This window comes from Perca fluviatilis, chromosome 17 (genome assembly GCF_010015445.1).
Source record: "Perca fluviatilis chromosome 17, GENO_Pfluv_1.0, whole genome shotgun sequence".
Classification (NCBI taxonomy): domain Eukaryota; kingdom Metazoa; phylum Chordata; class Actinopteri; order Perciformes; family Percidae; genus Perca; species Perca fluviatilis.
The window spans coordinates 20,708,416-20,726,417 of NC_053128.1; the positions used below are offsets into that span (position 1 = coordinate 20,708,416).

The following is an 18,002-nucleotide window of genomic DNA, read 5'->3' on the forward strand; positions in this document are numbered from 1 at the left end:
TCATTCAGTACCCATGTGTGCTCATTAAGGGCAGTGGACACTGGACTCCCTCCTGGCCAAACAGGCCTCCAATCCTACTTGAGTCTACAAGTGGCAAACGCTTCCCATTTAAATGTGAATCTCTAAAACACCAGATTTACAAATTGTATCTGGTGGTAAAAATATTCGAGGCCAGCTAATGCATATTTTAGATCCAACTCTTGCATTTCTCGTCTGCCTCTTTCTCTCATGTCTCTTCCTGCCCTCTGTGTATATTTCAATTCAAACCACAGTAAAGATACATCTGAATATTACAGCATACTGAGCATTTTGTGTATGTGTGTGTGTGTTTTACAGGCAGTCATCAATGTCAGTATTTCTATCTATATAGTGTTACAATTGTTTGCTGTTTATTTAGCCTAGTCCCCAGCAGTAACCCTTTTTTCATTTGCTCCCTGCATCCCTTCCGTCTCTTATTCATTATCCCAGCTACACTTGCTCTCTCCTCCAAATCACAGGCATTCTGGCGATAGGCACAGATAAGAGCTATGCTATCTACAAGTCAATTTAGAAAACTGTTTTTGTGCCTCTCTCTGTGTGTGTTTCAGTGTGTATCTGTCTAACCGAGTTTATAATAGGCATGAGGGCTATCTACAAGTCACCTAATTTCAAATCCCTGTGTCTGTTTGTGGCTGAGAACATGTGCTAATGCATAGGTTTGACAGAGTATATAACTGATATTGAGTGGTACTTATCTAAACATTGTCTGAGGTAATTGCCTCTTGTGCTGTTTTGTCCGTGTAGAAACCTTATCCACTCACAGCAGAACTGGTTGGACACATACTCACTACATTTTCAGTTCATTATCTACAACCTCAAGACTCATCTAGTCAACAAATAGGCTACTGGTGGTTTTCATTGGCGTTTTCTATTGGAAAATGACAGAGTTCCTTCATCACATTTTCCTTCACCTCTACTGAATAGAAGAAGAACACACATGACCTGACCTACCAGGAACCAAAATACCAATAATGTACATATCAGCTTTTGGCTGAACACTTTGGAACGCTGAAACCATAGCAGTATATAGACCATTAAGAGTGAACATTGATTCAACTACCAGTGACTAACTTTATGTCTACTCTGCGGGTTTGAAACAGCACACTCTGGTATTCAGAAATCCAATCTTACAATTGTGGGACAGCCAACCCATCAGTTCAGAAAATGATTTATACGTGCATCCATAGTTTTTAGATGACTGTACCTCTTGGCTTCGAACAGCTCCCCAAACAATGAGGAAACTATTTCAGCAAACTGTAAGCCATGCAGGATGCTTATTTCCACTAATTTAAAAGCTGCCTTTGTGGACTGATGCAAGCACTAACAAAGACTGCATAATTCCCAGAGGAAACTAGTATTGAATATACATAAACCTGGTGCCAAGCTTGCAAAGGCTATATTCTGATTATTAGAGTCACTGTTCTGGCTCACCTACTAATTGAGCATGTGCAACCTTCACAGGTCAAGGCTGAACGAGGAAGTAGCTCTTGAAAGAGTAAAAGACATTAACAGAAGACAGTTTGGACGAAAATGTTAATGTTCATGTGCGTCTTCACTTGCAAAATAAACTGAATTTGTGTGCAATGTGTCATGAAACATTGTTATGATGCCATATCTCAGCAAATAACACTGCAATTAAAATCTTGCAAATTACTGAAAATATGACAAAAAATAACTTGAGCATCTTGAGCAGAAAGTCTACAGAACCATCCTTTAAATATATAATGTGATGTCAAACAAAAAACTAATATGTTTGAGTTGATGTTATGCATCTTAAGTTAAGAGTAAGGATCCAATGAGGCTTAGGTTTAAGCAACTAGAATAAGGTTTTATATAAAAACACAACTGCTAACAAGCTAAACTTTAATATAGATATAAGTTAGCAATTGTGAACCAAGGTTGGTGGAGTTGAAGGCCAAATATTTCCCCATCCAAATTTGAATGTGAGTCTATTACTTTTTAATAGTCATGCTCCGTTTACACAATCCTCTCAAATAATCCAGCACTGAACTGCATCCTGCCACACTTTAGTGACCACTTACAGCATAACACTGGAGTGCAGAAGTTATGACACTGTGTAAAATCAGACATTCTTCACTTTCAGTAATGACAAATAAATAACTAACTGAATGATAGGAAAAGCAGAAAAAGAACAATCATGACCTTCACCACTAGAGGCTGCTCTTTCTCTGTGCCAAAGAAAAGACTTATGGCATCAGGACCCTGGCCAGGGACATCAGTGTTTCTGTGTGTTTATGTCACTGCACTTCATGTGCAGCCTGCAGGGTTCTGTTGTTTTTACTCAAAGGAAAAAACAAACAAATTTGGTGTGTTGGACTGCACTAACTGGTTTAAAGCTTGTTTGTGGGATAGTCCAGAGTGTAAAGAGAAAATGTTAAATCATTAACTGCAAAACATGTTGATCCCTCAGCGATTATGTTCAGTTAATACACAGGAGCATACATAATAATTACATTATGCAGTACCAACAACAACACATGTCTAGCTGATGTGTGTGTTTGATGCAGCATATGAGGGGTCAGGTTGGGCACAGAGCTGGAGTTCGGAGGTGAGCTGGAGGCAGAAGAGAGAGTTTCCAGAATCTGTCAGATAGGAAGTGATTTGCAGTAGTGACTGAGGTGGAAAGATTACTTCTCCACTGGGATGCCAGAGGAGAGAAGAAGTCCAACCTGTGGAGGGGTTGAAGAGTCAGGACAGGTTAGAGCGATGGCCAGTTTACCACAGAGAAGGGAGGGACAGTGAAGCAGAAGCTGCTGAGTGTGAGACTGTGGGGTTGAATCATGATCTGGAGACATGGGAGGTGCTGTGCCCTTGGTAGCCTTGTAGGCTAACAACAGCACTTTGAACTGTAAGTGAGCAGCCACTGGGTGCCAGTGCAGTGCAGATAGGAGTGAGGTTATGTTGGAGAATTTATGGAGGCTGAAGACAAACAGGGCTGCAGCATTCTGGGTAAGTTGAAAGGGTGTCAGAGTGGATGCACAAACCAAGACTAAGATGGAGGAAGAAATGCCTTTGCTTGAAATATAGAGGGAGATCATTTCTTGCTGGATTGATAAGACAAAAAAAATTTCTGAGCGATGTCAATCTTTCAAAATCAGTGTTGCCATTAACCAGATCAAGTGACTGGAAGTAGAAGAAATCAACTGAACAAAAAAAGAGTAAATCACTGTGTAAATGATGCTGACAAAAGCTGCCTCGCTGAACAGCCAACACATTGAAAATTAAATGAAAAATTATGAGAAAAGCACTCTACAATGCTACATCTCCTGCTACATCTAGTTTTTAAAGATACCATGGAACAGCTGCAAGTGGATAATACCTGTACTGCTCATGTGGTGTGCATTCATCAGTGGTCTCATCCCATTCTTCTCCTTCCACATACACAAGCGAGCCGGAATACAACCAACAGAAAATATGACATCCAGCATGACACAGCTTGTTTGTAATTTCTACGGCTGCCATGCTGTTTGGATTCATCCCTAAATGGGATAATTACCCAGCGTTTGAAAGAGAAGCGTGCAACAAAAGGCAGCATAGATGAAAGAAAGGGCCCTGTTGAAAACAGTTGTCTCTACCACAAAATATACACAATATGCAAAAATGAAAACAGAGCCTAGGATGTTCACTTGAGTTTGAATCCAAAGTTATTGTTATTCAGCATCATGCAAAGGCAAACTGGCTATGTGGAATATGCAGGCTGTGTAATAATGTCAAATATCTCAAAATGCCTCTGGAATTTGCCAAAAGTTTATAGTCAGCAGTTACGGTACACCACAAATGACTCAATTAACTTCCCATGCAGACAGTTTGTACTTTTATTAGCCCTGGTTTTTAGACATCTGTCTCTGAGATTGAAGTCCATGACACATGAAGGTGAATTTAATTTAATTTGTGTCAAAAACAAAAAAACATATTACTTTACCTCATAACCTGTGGATAGCTTTTGGTGGAATAATACAGAAAAAGTAGTCCCTGTGAAAAACTGTGTTGCAGTTTTTGCTCACAATTTGGTTGAACCGACCATTTAATAATTAAAGGAAGATAAAATTTCAAATGTAAGACATTCACATTTATTACGAAATTAATGTATTCAAATTATACACAACGCCGTATAATCTCTGAATTAAACATTTAAGGTCCATCACGTTATCAATCAATCCAACTGGCTCTCCTCCTGTTGTTTCCCACTTTTACTTTAAAAATGTTGCCACACTTGCCCTTGAGAACATGCTACCAATTTGTTGGACGGCACAATCAAAGATGTATTAGAGCTGGGATGTGTAGCCGATCCAATTGCATGTAATATGCTTAATAGCTGTAATATCTTTTATTTGAATAAACGCTTGGTGCGAGTCGGGCCTTGTCAGATGAGTCATAACAAAGATAAAGCACCCGGCGTCACCCAGGGCACAGGCCCCAGATGAAGAATTAAAGAGTTATTAAAGGACAGCATCTGAAAACAGGCTAATTCACAGCGTAATAAAACAATCAGAGATGTTTACCTTGAGACTTGTGTTACAATCTCTCATTATAGCTGCAGCCACTGCTAAGTTGATAAATGATTCCACTGAGAGGAGGAGATCTGGTGACTTCTCACGGCCACTATTGATTAGGCTTGGAAGACGATGCTGTCAATGAAACAGCCTCTGATGGAGAGCACACTGTGGAGTTGATGTCCGTGTGATTGTGTGCATGCGCCTTTGGGTTTGTATGTGAGCTTCGCTGTAGACAATTGACCAATATCTAAGTAGCATGATGCTGCTGGGCCAATCAAAATCAGTAGTCATTACTGTGGCCCCTGTCAGATATGTACTGTAGCATGTTTCACACAGAATCTAATTCAGCCACAACTCATTTGAATTTGAAATATGACTCAGTGCAGGGACACAGAGACACGTTGAGTGGAATGATATGAAAAGTGTTACAAGTGTAACTCATTGTTTTTGTCAGTCTCTACCCTACACACGCACACGCACATGCACCATTCAACCTCACTTTTATTCCACTGGGTCATGCATACAATTGAAATACAAAGTGAGTGTTTTTTTTTTTTTTATACCTTGATATCTCTGGCCTGCCTGAGGAAATTGTAGAAATGAACTCTGGTGGCTGGGAGCATTACCACTGAGATGAAGCTTAGTAATGCAGAGTGAGGGGGCATGCAGGCCAGCTAGCTGCAGAACTGATTAGAGCCATTGCTTTTCTTCTTTTTATTACTCCACTTGCCCTTTCTTACTTTCTCCAAACCCCCCATTTGTGTCCTAACAAACTTTTGTGTCTCTCCACCGCCCCCCTCCCTTTCTCTCTCTGTCCTCCTCGTTCTCTTATTGGCTCACACACAGACACCCCAGTGTTACGTTGAGCCCTTTACCAGCAGTTAAAAACTCTGATCCTGACAGACTCTCATGTCATCACATTGAAAGCTGAGCAGCACTTCCGAGAATTTGATAGAGGACAACAGACTGCACAATTGGAGGTTATCTTTCCTTACTTGGCAGAGCAATCAAGAGGCAGAGCAATTTGACCATCTTCTATTCTGACAAATAAAGATAACTTAATAGGCAGTCAAAAGACTCAAACAAGTCATCCTTTTTTCTGTCTTTTTGATAAATACAATAGAATAAACTGCCTTTAGCTCTTCAAATTGTGCACTGCCAGAATGGCGATTGTGGACTGAGAAATTCTTTGCCCAATAACACAAACATGAAACAAGAACTAGCTCTGAAGCTTGAATAGAAGACCTTGGTGTATTTATATGGGTTTGCATCTTTGTATACAAGCATCCACTAAAGCAAACATTCATCTACCAAAATAAAGACCACTTTTATCAAGGCCTGGTATATTTTCTGCTTCCCTGATACATGAAAGATACATTTAAGAGTCTCATCACACTTTTCCCCCAGCCCCATCGTCTTGTATTTGATCAGCAGTAATGGGCCAAGACGGTGAGGAAGTCTTTGTATTTTTTCATTTTACAGTGTAATTACAGAGTGATGTGACTGACATGGAGGCGTGATTAAATGTTATTATGTTATCTGGTATTCTGTCCATCAATGTGCCGAGCGTTTTCTTGTAGTCCCATGCAGGCTCTGAAAAACACCTCACAGAGGTGGTAATTAGCTGCCTTATAGCATGTATGGCCTTGCAGAGGTGGGTGTGGGCGAATCCTCAATGTAGCAAATGTCGTATAGTTGAATAAAACTGAAAGATGGCTTGAAGCTGGCATCTATTTACAAATTGATATTTATGAATAATTTATGAATGGTGCATTTACAGCACATGGAAAAGCAGGGCGTAGTGATAGGGAGAGAAGGATGTGGAAGGGGAAGAGTTAAGACAGATATTAGTCCAGAGGGGATACAAAATTACAAGTGCTGCCACCCTGCAGTTCCCTGCTGCAGCAGCAGTTCATTAATCAATACTAAAAACATCTAGCCACTAATTTTGGATTTAGCCCTGGTCCACAAATTACTCCATGCAGTTTTCCTTCAGTGAAAGAGGGAGGCAGCTAAAGCCATTTTGGACTGTGAAGCAACTCCCTCCAGTCTACTATTGATTCACTGGCTGCTGCTGCACATGCAAGTGATTTTATCAGTCTAGCACGAGTGCACAGCAGCCTCACCAGCTATGCTAATTAAAAACCAAAAAGCATTGTCATTGTTTCTGATTGCATAACCTATGTGAAATAGACAATTTAGAACTTTATAAGGTGAAAGTTGGATTGAGAGTGATTTTTCTTTACAAGAAACAGAATAAATTGAAAACGCTGTCTAAGTGGAGAAATGAAGAGGCTGTTTAATCAATATCAAATACACTTTAATTTTAATGATGAATTGGCCCTTTAGTTGAACAAGACTGTGTGAAAGTACTTTAGCAAGACCACAGGTGGCAAACACTTAAAAAAATAAAACAAGAACTGCAACGGTTTGGAGAACACTTTAGAGAACACCTCGGCTCTCTATGGGGAGTAATACAACTAGTTGTAAAGTTGCACTGTGTACAGAACCCACTCTTATAATTGCCTTTCAGAATGACGACCACATTCTGGAAAAATGGGTATTTCTCCAGATCGTGTGCTGTCTTTTTTCAAATAACATGACATACCTATTAATCAAAGCAAAGCGTTTTTTTTATGTATGGAATAGAATGAGCTTGCATATAAACAACAAGTTAGTAGCATGATCCTTGCCTTATCTTGTTATCAAAATGTCTAAAATACTTGTTTTAAAAAGGTACAATACATAATACATTTCAAATGATCATGACATTAATTCACAAATGTATCCAATTCCAATAAAACACTTTATTGGGCAAAGAATGTCAAGATGACATCATCCACAAATACTGATAGTGGGATTTATCTCCATGCAGTCTTTTAATATGACTGTTTATGAAATTAAGTATGCCTACCAAAGTGCTTGGGAAACACATGCTTAGCCCCTATGATCAGCAAAGAGAATGACATTTTGTGTGAGGTCTTAATAGCTATGTGTACTTTGGTTGACTGGTTATGGGTACTTTATCTACTAAATCAATACAAATGATTTTCTTAAAGGACAAATGCCAACAGGCAGCAGGTGATCCACACCAGGCAAGCTAATATTTGCTGTCAATATACTGTATACTGTAAATGTTAACACAGGGTGGTAATTGTTTGACCTGCCAAAGATCCATCATGGATTGAAACATTGCTGTTTGTTGTTAAATAAAGATGTGAAATGAGTTTTGGTACACCGTTTAAGCTGCCTTGTTTTCATTCACTGTCCTGTGTGGTTTAACTACACCTACGTCTGACTACTGCCTCACAGTCCAGCATGCTTAAAAAAATTCATTTACTGCCCCACTGCTATCTGTGTTTTTCCTCGTTTGCATTTCTCTCACAGTTACTCTTTCCACAAGTCTTGCTCTCTAACTTTTGCTCAGCTTTGCTTTTTTGGTTTAGCCTTTTCTTTTTCCATTTATTTTCCTATTCATTTTCCTTCTCAACCCTTATCGCTGCCTCAACCAATCCACCCCTCTCTCTCTCTCTCTCTCTCTCTCTCTCTCTCTCTCTCTCTCTCTCTCTCTCTCTCTCTCTCTCTCTCCAGTCAAACAGCAGGTAGTCAGCTTTGAGCCTCTCTGACATTAGCTGATATTAGGCTAGGGTCTATTAGGTCCTGCCTTGCCATGTGAGTTATTGAGCAAAGAGCGACTGCCTCAGGAGTGATCACACTCATGCATGTGCACTGACTCACACCAACAAACACATACCCACACAAAGGTAAACACAAACCCACAGGTAAGTCTGAGCACACACACGCAAAGCCTCCGCAATCTCCCTAACATGCTCACCTTATGTCTACTAAGTCACAAAAATGGTGGAATCACTGAGGTTTTAAGAACCTCCACTTCCACATGCTCTGTAAATTAATTGATCAAATATGCAACACTCAACAATGTTACAGTAACATTTTTTCATTTGGCAGATGCTTTTTGTCCAAATCAACGTACAATCCAAGGCTATATTTTCATTGCTACGTTTTGGTTTTTAAACCGTTTTGAGCCAAAAGTGATCTCCATGCACACGTTTTTTTTTTTTTTTAGCTCCAGTAGAAGAACTAATCTCCATTTAAACTAACACCCCCAAACTGCATATCTCATAAACATTTTGTATACTGGGCATGCACGTGCCTTGGTAAACAGGAGGCAGCATGTATACTCCGCCCATGGTAGTTGCCATGGTAATGTTAAAAATGAGAATTTCTCCGGTTTAGGGGCTCTGAAACGCCAGAGCAGTGTGAATGCGAGGTGTAAACGTAGCAAAATATATATTTTTTTTAAACCAAGACATAGCAAGCCCAAGCCCAAGCCACAGTAGATTAAGCAGAAGCCTTCCACAATGACTACCTCAAAACTCCGTTCCACATTCCACCTGACACAATTGCCACGAGCTTGCAGGTGCATGAAGTACCATGTAAGTGCCTAGCAAATGACATTTTCTTTATTTTGTTTCTCGCATTTCCCAAAAACAATTAGGACAGTTATATATCTGAAGTCGTCGGCATCAAAGGAAATCAAGACGTTTGTCAGCAACTGTCAGCAAAAACACAAGAAAAAGTAAAGAGCCTCTTTACTGTGTATTAGAAGGGATAAAAACAGACAAGAAAGCAATCAAATATATTAAAGGGGGACTCCAGCATTGTATTGCACTTCAAGTTTGTTATAAGTAGAGACTAGCAAACACTTTGTGGAAGCTTATCCAGATCCAGATAAAGAATAAAGTTGGATGAAGACTATATAATAGATCAATAGTGATGCAGCAGAGGCTGTCATAACCTGACTTTTAGACCCCATTCACACCCGATATTAACATACAATCTGTAGCAGGATATGCTGCTGTATCTGGACAATGCCATCTTATTATGGGGCTTTGGATTTTCAATTTGGTCTTAATAAGCTTGTTGTAGCTGTATAGGTTCTACTTGTTTTACTTCACCAAGGAAGGGGTTGTCTGTAGCTTTCTCCGATGCTGCACTAAAGATAGTGGGAAGAGGCTATCTAGTATGTGGTCAGACTGTCTCGATTGCATTAACACCTGGCTGAGATCCAACCACCTCCATATGTGGTCTGGTCCGTCCAGTAGCATTCCTATCACGATACATTCTCTACATTTACAGCTGCATTAACAACTTTTCTCCACTTCCAGATGATATCCAGATACAGGATACAGTACATGCAGGTGTAAGAGGGGTCTTAGTCAAAGTGTGGGTCAGTGTTAGATCCTCAACAAGTCCTTCAAACCATACAACAATATAGGTTGTTTATTCCTACCCTCTAAAAGAAATATAACCCACAAGAGAGTTTTCCATCACCATATCTAAACCAGAGAACGTAACGGTCATGTTTTTTTTTTACACATTATTAACGTTGTGAAAAGGTCACTGTTAGGTTTGAGCAAAGATATACCTAAAGAGAGCACATTACATACTGTGCCAATGGTATGAAACGGTACACACTTGCTGTCTCCTAAAGGGGCGTGGCCTCGTTTAAAAGTGTAGTGAACATCGTGTGGATTGATTAAAAGTTATATTTGAATAATTTATTAATATTTTCTTTTGCTAACTATAGATATTTACACAGTTAAAAGCCATATTTAGCATTACGGACATTAGTTTTGTTAGGGCGTTGATGAACGTTAGCTGCCGTTGAGCTTATCTGTGTTTTCAGATCTCGCGTGAGTTCGTTACCTGAGACAGAAACAAGTCTCCAACAAAGTTAATTTTCTCCTGATGTGTCCATCTGAAAAATACCATTTTAGTGTCCATGTCCTGGAGATATGCGGCTTGTGAAAAATGGGTCCAAATCCAATATTTACTTTGGTGACTATGGGGCAAAAGAATCCGTCAAAAATGTGTTCATGTTCACTTCTCCCATTGGAATAAATACACTCAGGACCTGCCTCTAGTCTCCTAAAGAGACATGGCAGTGGTGTAACTAATGTGACACAGATACAGGAAATTACTCCTCCCATCGTAGTTCTAAACTGTCTCTGGTTTTAGGCACTAAACTAGTCATGGTTTGGATTAAAATCAGTACATTTGTTACTTCACTTCTGGTTAGGAATGTGACACAAAACTTGACGTTGTTCTGTTCTGCTGTTCCGTTTGTTCTGTAAAGTAAAAAAAAAAAACAACTTTACTTTTATTATCGAATGGGAAAGGAACCCAGTGTTATCTCAGCTACAGAAAACTATATCCAGAGCCACTCCATCTGTTTTTGCAGGTTGAGGAGTACTAGTAAACAACCATTCATTGGCCCTTTAAACTGTACCCACTACAGTGATTTAGTAAATATTGTCGTAATTTTCAGTGTTTCAGGGTGGGGTGGTATAATTAATTTAACATAGTGTAGGTATAAACCAATGCAACATTATTATCGGAGTATCTGAATAACCATTGGTGCGTCAATGCCATCATGTCCTTGCAAAGTTTTTATTTTAACCCAGAAACACACACAAACCTCTCCCACACATCATGCATAGGAAATAATAAAAAGGTAAAAAAGGTAAACACCAAATTCAATGTTGGGAGCCTAAAAAATAGAAGGAGCATTTTTAGGAAATAATTAATAAGGTTCTTCTCATACACCTTGAGCGGCTTAACCATTCATCTCAACATTCTGGCTCACTGTCTCATGGCTACTCACTATGTGGGAAGAAATTGCCTTATAATGTTTGTTGACTAAACTACCCAGTAAAAGCTACCGTGTGTGCACCAAGGAGATAATTACATGGAAATATGGTTGTATTTGTGCCTGTGAGCCTTGTGGGCTGCCAGATCCACAGAGTGCCTATCAAAAAACGGGTTTTGTCTCTTTTCTCCCTTACTGTATCTTATCCTTTTTGTGAAAAGTGTCTTCGGCATCAGAGTGACAAGATTGGCAGCTTCACCTCACAAAGCAGGTGAAGCTTCTTTTTCTTCTCCCTCTCAACCACTGCTTCTCATTCGTTCACAGTCGTTCACTGTGGTAAAATCTTGCCATGCAAAGGTTTGGAGGGAAGGGAAACACTGCCTGTCTATCAAAAGATAAACATGTAAGCTTGAGTCAAACAGGATTGATGTCTCAGTGTGCTGTGTGTAATAAAATATGTATCCTATGCAACTTCACTCAATTTTGTTTTTAAATTTACAGAAGATGTTATTATAATTATACAGTAATTGTCATATGTAAATACATAATAACAGGGCCGTTTTTCATCATGGAATTACGGCAAACTATGTGTTAGATAGGAATACAATTATCATAATTATCAATTATCGAGTCCGGGTAGGGTTCTGTCTTATTGCAGGTAGTCTCAGGTCCCTGTGCCAATATGTCAGATATCCAAGAGGATCAAAGCAGCCTCACTATCAGCTCTGATCATGTGGTGATTGCAGGAAAAGAAGTGAGACAGAGAGTGTGAGCAGTTAAGTGCAGGGAAAGATGATACAGCCGCAGCTTGTTAGGTAGTGGTGTGTCATGGTGCTTTCTCTTTGTTAGGGTCTATTTAGGATGAATTATCTTGGGGTCTTTTTGGATCAGGTCCCCTTTAAAATAAAATATTTATGCATGCTGGGTTCAGTTTTCCAATAAGCTTATTCCAAATCAGGTCCAAAGACTTCTGCTGTGGTCGTTTAAAAGTTCAAAATTGCGTAACCTGGGCAGAAGCAGCTTTTTGTGTTTGTTCCTCAACTACATTCTTCAAATTGCTAAGTACTACTCAGTGCATCCTGTGTACTGTATGTGTCTTGTTATTTGTCTCTCTCCAAAGAATGGCCATTACTGAATGCTGCCTGCCTGCAATTTCCCCTGTTACAACCCCATATAGTGCATGCCATATATGTGCACAGTAATTGTGTATGTGTGGTAGTACATTTGACAGGGCCAAAAGTGTACTATTCAGTACTGACTACCATTATTACAGCCCGTCACCCTTCACCTATCCACATCCTCTACTCTCCCACCTATTCATTTGGTTTGTGAGTGAGTGAGTGAGTGAGTGAGTGCATGTGTCCACATGCCTCAATGAGTGGCAGAATGTTATTACCGTACATATAAAAGCACAAATGACTACCTCAAACACGGACTATAAACAAAATGATTGGACTGCTTTTAAATATCTGAAGCATATAAAGTGCTGTCAGAAAAACAAAAAAACAAAAAATGATAGCTTGTAATTTGCCTTCATCTGCTGTCAGCTTAATATTGGTCTGCTCAAAGAAAGAAAATTTTGAAATGAAAAAAAGATAACTACAGATACATTCTTTGTTGGGTAGACTCTGTTTTCATATCTTTACATAGCGACATAGCGATCATATTGTAATGGAATTGTTCTCAGCCGTATCGTTCACATTAATACATGTAACTTTATCACACAAACGCATGCTTGCATAACATTGCATTATTAACAACAATTTGCAAAATTCATTCCCCTGGTCTGCTTCAAGGCGCTGAGCAAAGTGAGATCAATTTACAACAAAATGTATGCAACATCATAGATACAATTTTATATTAAAACACTACCTGTGATGCCGTGAGTCACATCATACAATTCATCTTAATCATCTAATATTTCACTTTCAGCTGCTGACACAAGGGAAAAGTGTGATAAGAGACAGAACCAGTAGACAGTGGAGGTGAGAGAATGAAAAGGGTCCAGGGCTGTGTGATATGACAAGCATCTCCATATCAAAGACGGCACGGAGGAACGTGGAGAAAATGATGAGAATAAAAACTGTAACATATTGCTATAAATATATATAATGTTTGTACCTACTGAGTGCAATGTAGAATCCTATGGGAGCAAGTCATTCAGAGGACAAAACTATCGTTCTTTTGACAAAAGACACAGTGGATTTGATAAGCAGAAGGAGTACCTTGGAGAGATGACATGCAGTAATACTGTTTAATAAGAGGCATAAGGAGTCAAGTATAATACTCCTGTGTGTTTAGCTTGTCTGGTTAGACTTAAGAGTGATGAATAGCTCAGAAAAATGTGACTTTCAAAATGTTAAGTGAAATAAATGTGATCAAGCCCATAATACAAAGATGGAAACACAATGGTGATGCATACAAAATACCTCCTGGTGAGCAATAGAAAAAGCTTTGGCATTCAGTTCCATCATGGATTCAGAGAGTAACTTTTCTTTCTCCCTCTCTTCCTTTCTTTTGCCTGCCCTCTCTAATAACTGCTGAACTGTGTGCAGTGGTTTGGTTTGCATAAATGCTTTTTGTGCTTCGTTTCAGATGCACTCTGCACCTACAGACACGTGTTATTTATCCAAAGAGGCACATCAGCCGGGAAGTGCACTTCGCCTGTCATCTGCCTGTAATCAGTGAAGTGTGCCTCCAACTGCAGGGAACACGTTAAGTGCGACAAAGTATGTATCCGGCAATTAGCATGAACATTTTTCTAGCTTCCAGGAGCAGGTGCAAATTGCGCAGGTGTAATACAAAGAAGGTTGAGATGGGGAAGAGAAAATTGAGTTTGTCGTCTGCATTTTACAGAAATCTCACAGAAGACTTAGTGTAAGTGCACCACAAAAACAGATGCAAGGCAGCATCACTGATTTTCCTTCTTCGGAAGATAAATAGCAACAATAGCTGACCAATTTATAAACCTATACAAAGGGTGGATGGAGAGCTGTAGCTGAGTAGTCATTAAAATTCAACTTGGTGTTAAGTGAGTGGAAGTAGTGCCCTTCTGATAAGTTATTTATTGAGTGCATTTGACTGCAGTTACCTAGAGACTGTAGGGAGACAAATCTTTCTAGAAAGATTATTAGCCCTATTAAAAATGTATGAGAAGTCTAACAGATGAACAAATACATTTTCTCAGACAGAGCAAAATTGTGGCCAAAGTAAATGTTGTGTCATCTTGTTGAGTATTTCTTTTGCAGCATCGCCGCATTTTGATGTAGATTGGTGATACGTATATACTGTACGACCAATGCAATGCATCTTTTGAGTTGTGATACAAAATGTATGTCTGTCACAGAGAAAAAATTAAACTTCTGGTTAGTAATTGACACAATTTATAATGAAACAAAAGAAGTGGTGTGCTCAAAACGATAGTCTTTTGAATCTACCGGGTGCCAACAAAATCCTACAACTAGCAGAATAAGTTGTTTTGGAGTTGTTTTACTTGTTGTTTTACTTGCATACTCACATGCTTACATGTGAGTATATAGAAGCTGACAACTTCATTTGCTTGTTGCACTATTTATAATTTCCATGTATATGTTTTGAACTGAGGATCTTGCAGCAAAAGGAGAAGTAATTTGGAAAAGTATAGATGGGACCAGAGAGATGCTGTGTTCCTCTGGGGCAGGACCGAGACCTCGCTAAATGGTTCTAGGCACGACCAAAGCAGGACAATCACCAAAATGCTATGGAAAAGTTAAAGTATGTAACTGTTTTTTTGCCCTCCATTTTACTGACTGAAGTATTCTTGTTTTTAGGGTAACTTTTTAAGCAAAACGTGTTGAAAACGGCAAAAGCCAAAACATATCCGTCAATAAACAATGACATTAACTGATTTTTTGTCCCAGCGTGCCACATCCATGTACTTTTCCCCCATAAAAAGATGCTCAGATCTTTTGTTGCTTGTCTAGTGTGTCTCAGAGCCGCCAAGGTGTTTGACTAGTGTAAACCTGTCATGTGTATATTATCCCGATGGAGTCCTGGCTTGAGTGCAAATCCCTTTACTGGCCGTAGTTTGATGCAACCCAGTGTGTAGAGATGGAGTCTAGAGGCAGACTACCCACTGGGTTCTCCACTGCTAGAGAGCAAATGGATCAAGACTGTCCCCTGCTTTCAAAATACTCAAACTGTGCCTTTGTTTTATCAGTCAAAGTGTCCTGTTTGGTTTATTAAAGGGTAGTCCCCAACTGGTTTAGCCTCTTTAACCTGTGAGGAACACAAAGCTCGTAGTCCTTTTCTCATATTAGGCTGAAGACGTGTCAGTCATTTGTACAAATTCGCTTAAGTTTGATTTTAAGCCCCTTTTAGCTCATAGCTCTTTTGGTGATCAGACTTAGTAATCCCCCTCTAAATGATATAGGCCATGCAAAGACAAGTCAAAAAATGTGCTGCTGTATGCTAATGGTTGAAATCTCTGTATTGCATTAAAAACACATTTGTGCCAGTGTTACGCAAATACTATTTTATTCTATGATAATGGTCTGTGTTTATTGGGCATCTTTTAAAAATAACTCAATACAGCCAGACACAGTAGTTTAGGGCACCCACTTACCAAAGGTATCTTCAAGGACAGATGAAGACACAGTTGTGCACCAGTAAATCAATTCAACTTAATGTCATCTAGAACGACTTCATCTGACAGACGTTCATATTTAGAATAAAAGAATGTAAAGGCATAAGTGCCTTTTCGTTCGCTTTTCTGTGGATTACTAACAGTAAATGCTACTTTGAGGATTTACAGGAAAGTGCTGTGCCTGAATTATAGCACATTTCTGAGAGAAGACTTCACAAAAGCAGCTTTCCAATAGATTGAAAGAGCGATCTTAATCACTTGCATTACATTTCTTTGCATGGCTCCTTTTGAATAAGAAAATGTGCCTTCTCGTGATAAAAGTCAAGTTGCAGCACTGTCGAAAAGAAAAGAAAAGATCTCTGCAGTATATCAATTGACCCAAAGAAAATCTCATTACATATAACCCATAAAATATGTCTGGATCTCAAAAGATTTTATCATCAATAACACAAATTTTTAAAAGGAAAAACTAAGTTAACTTATTCTCTGATTTAATGTAAGTTGTATCCAGTGTGCCATGTATGCTGTAGAAATCCTGAATCACAACAATATACATTACAAAGGACCCAGAGGACCTACAGCAGATGTGGCTGTGTTTAGCCAAGCACAACTATTGTGACCCATAGGGCAGAACAGATAAAACGCATTTCATGGTTACTTGAAACACTGTGTAAATGTATAGACATTTGTGTGTGTGTGTGTGTGTGTGTGTGTGTGTGTGTGTGTGTGTGTGTGTGTGTGTGTGTGTGTGTGTGTGTGTGTGTGTGTGTGTGTGTGTGTGTGTGTGTGTGTGAGCAAATAAAAGGCAAGACACAGAGATAGTGAGATGGAGGCTGAGCATGTTTTTCTGTGTGTACTGTATTTGTGCATATATATACCCTCATCATCTCTCTGTGATTACAGGAGCATTTCACCACAAACAGCATGTGACTTATCAGAATGAGCCAGGTTTTCAGAGGGCTGACAGTTTAGGGAGAACTGCAATGGTATAAGTCTCAATCCTCACTCAACCATCCATCACTCTCTCATCCCCTTTTCACTCTCTCTCTCTCTCTCTCTCTCTCTCTCTCTCTCTCTCTCTCTCTCTCTCTGTCACACACACATAGATGCACACACACACAAATAGATGTGCACGCACAAACACACACACACAAATCTGTGCAAACACAGATGCGACACCCCAACGGCAAACCCTCACTACTGATACTGAGAGTCGCTCCGCTGAGCTCTCAAGCCTTTCTATCCCTCCTGCAACACAAAACTGATAAAAGACGGTCGTTGCTCCTGATGGTGTGTCTTCATGTAAAGCAACACGTCTCAAAGGTAGATTGTCAGTGTAATATACACCAGTAAATATGTAAAATACCAGTTAAATAATGAAATAATGTTTTTGATATTGAAAGATAAAGGATTTGTAATAAAAGACATGAGATCCGATGAAAGAAAGGGAAAGAACAATATACTGTATATCCACAAACCATAGGGAAATGCATTTCTTAATTCTGACGATGAGTGTACATCTGTGCAAGTGTAAATGTGTGTACACTAGTTACCGGAAGGTCATTTGGAATATCTGTCCCAAGTTGACTTGCTGGGTTTTGTTGTTGTATCCATGCAGCATCTCACCAAACAGGGTGTCATTGAAGTGGACATCCTGCCTTGGGCATTTTGGTCCCTCACAGTTGTCTGACAGCAGGAGGCAGGAGCGCCCGTCCCCTGCTAGTTTGTACTCCTGCACACACCTGAGGAGGAGGGAAAAGCTGTCAATGTAATGTAAAATATGTAATGTATGTGAATCTATTTACACTTGAGGTGAAAAAAATATGTATAGTTGATGGCTAGAACATTAGTAGATGAATCGTGGCATAAATTCTGCGGGTTGATGATACAGCAAAATGCAAAACACAAGAGATGTGTACTCATACATAGATGTTTCCATTTTACTACTTTAATCTACAAATTACCAATTCAGGAACACAAAACTACCAAGTCCATTTTTTGGTAGTCCTGCCATCTGTAGAACACTTACCATCGATCTATGGACAGCACCGACCCAGCTAAATACAAACACCAGCAGTCAGAATATTTTCAGGCTGTTGGTAATCTAAAATTGTCTTTTAAACAATCTGGCTCTTATTGTTGTAAGCTT

The 18,002-nt window shown here is 39.4% G+C and overlaps 1 protein-coding gene across 3 annotated transcripts in view; it reads right to left on the bottom strand.

Annotated features, from left to right (window-relative positions):
* Positions 1-18,002, bottom strand: part of LOC120545374 (astrotactin-2-like) — a 298,446-nt gene that overhangs the window by 69,770 nt on the left and 210,674 nt on the right. For all 3 annotated transcript variants that reach the window (XM_039779627.1, XM_039779628.1, XM_039779629.1), the window contains one exon: positions 17,407-17,595. In XM_039779627.1, coding sequence (XP_039635561.1) covers positions 17,407-17,595 — 189 coding nt within the window. The remainder of the gene's footprint in view (positions 1-17,406; positions 17,596-18,002) is intronic.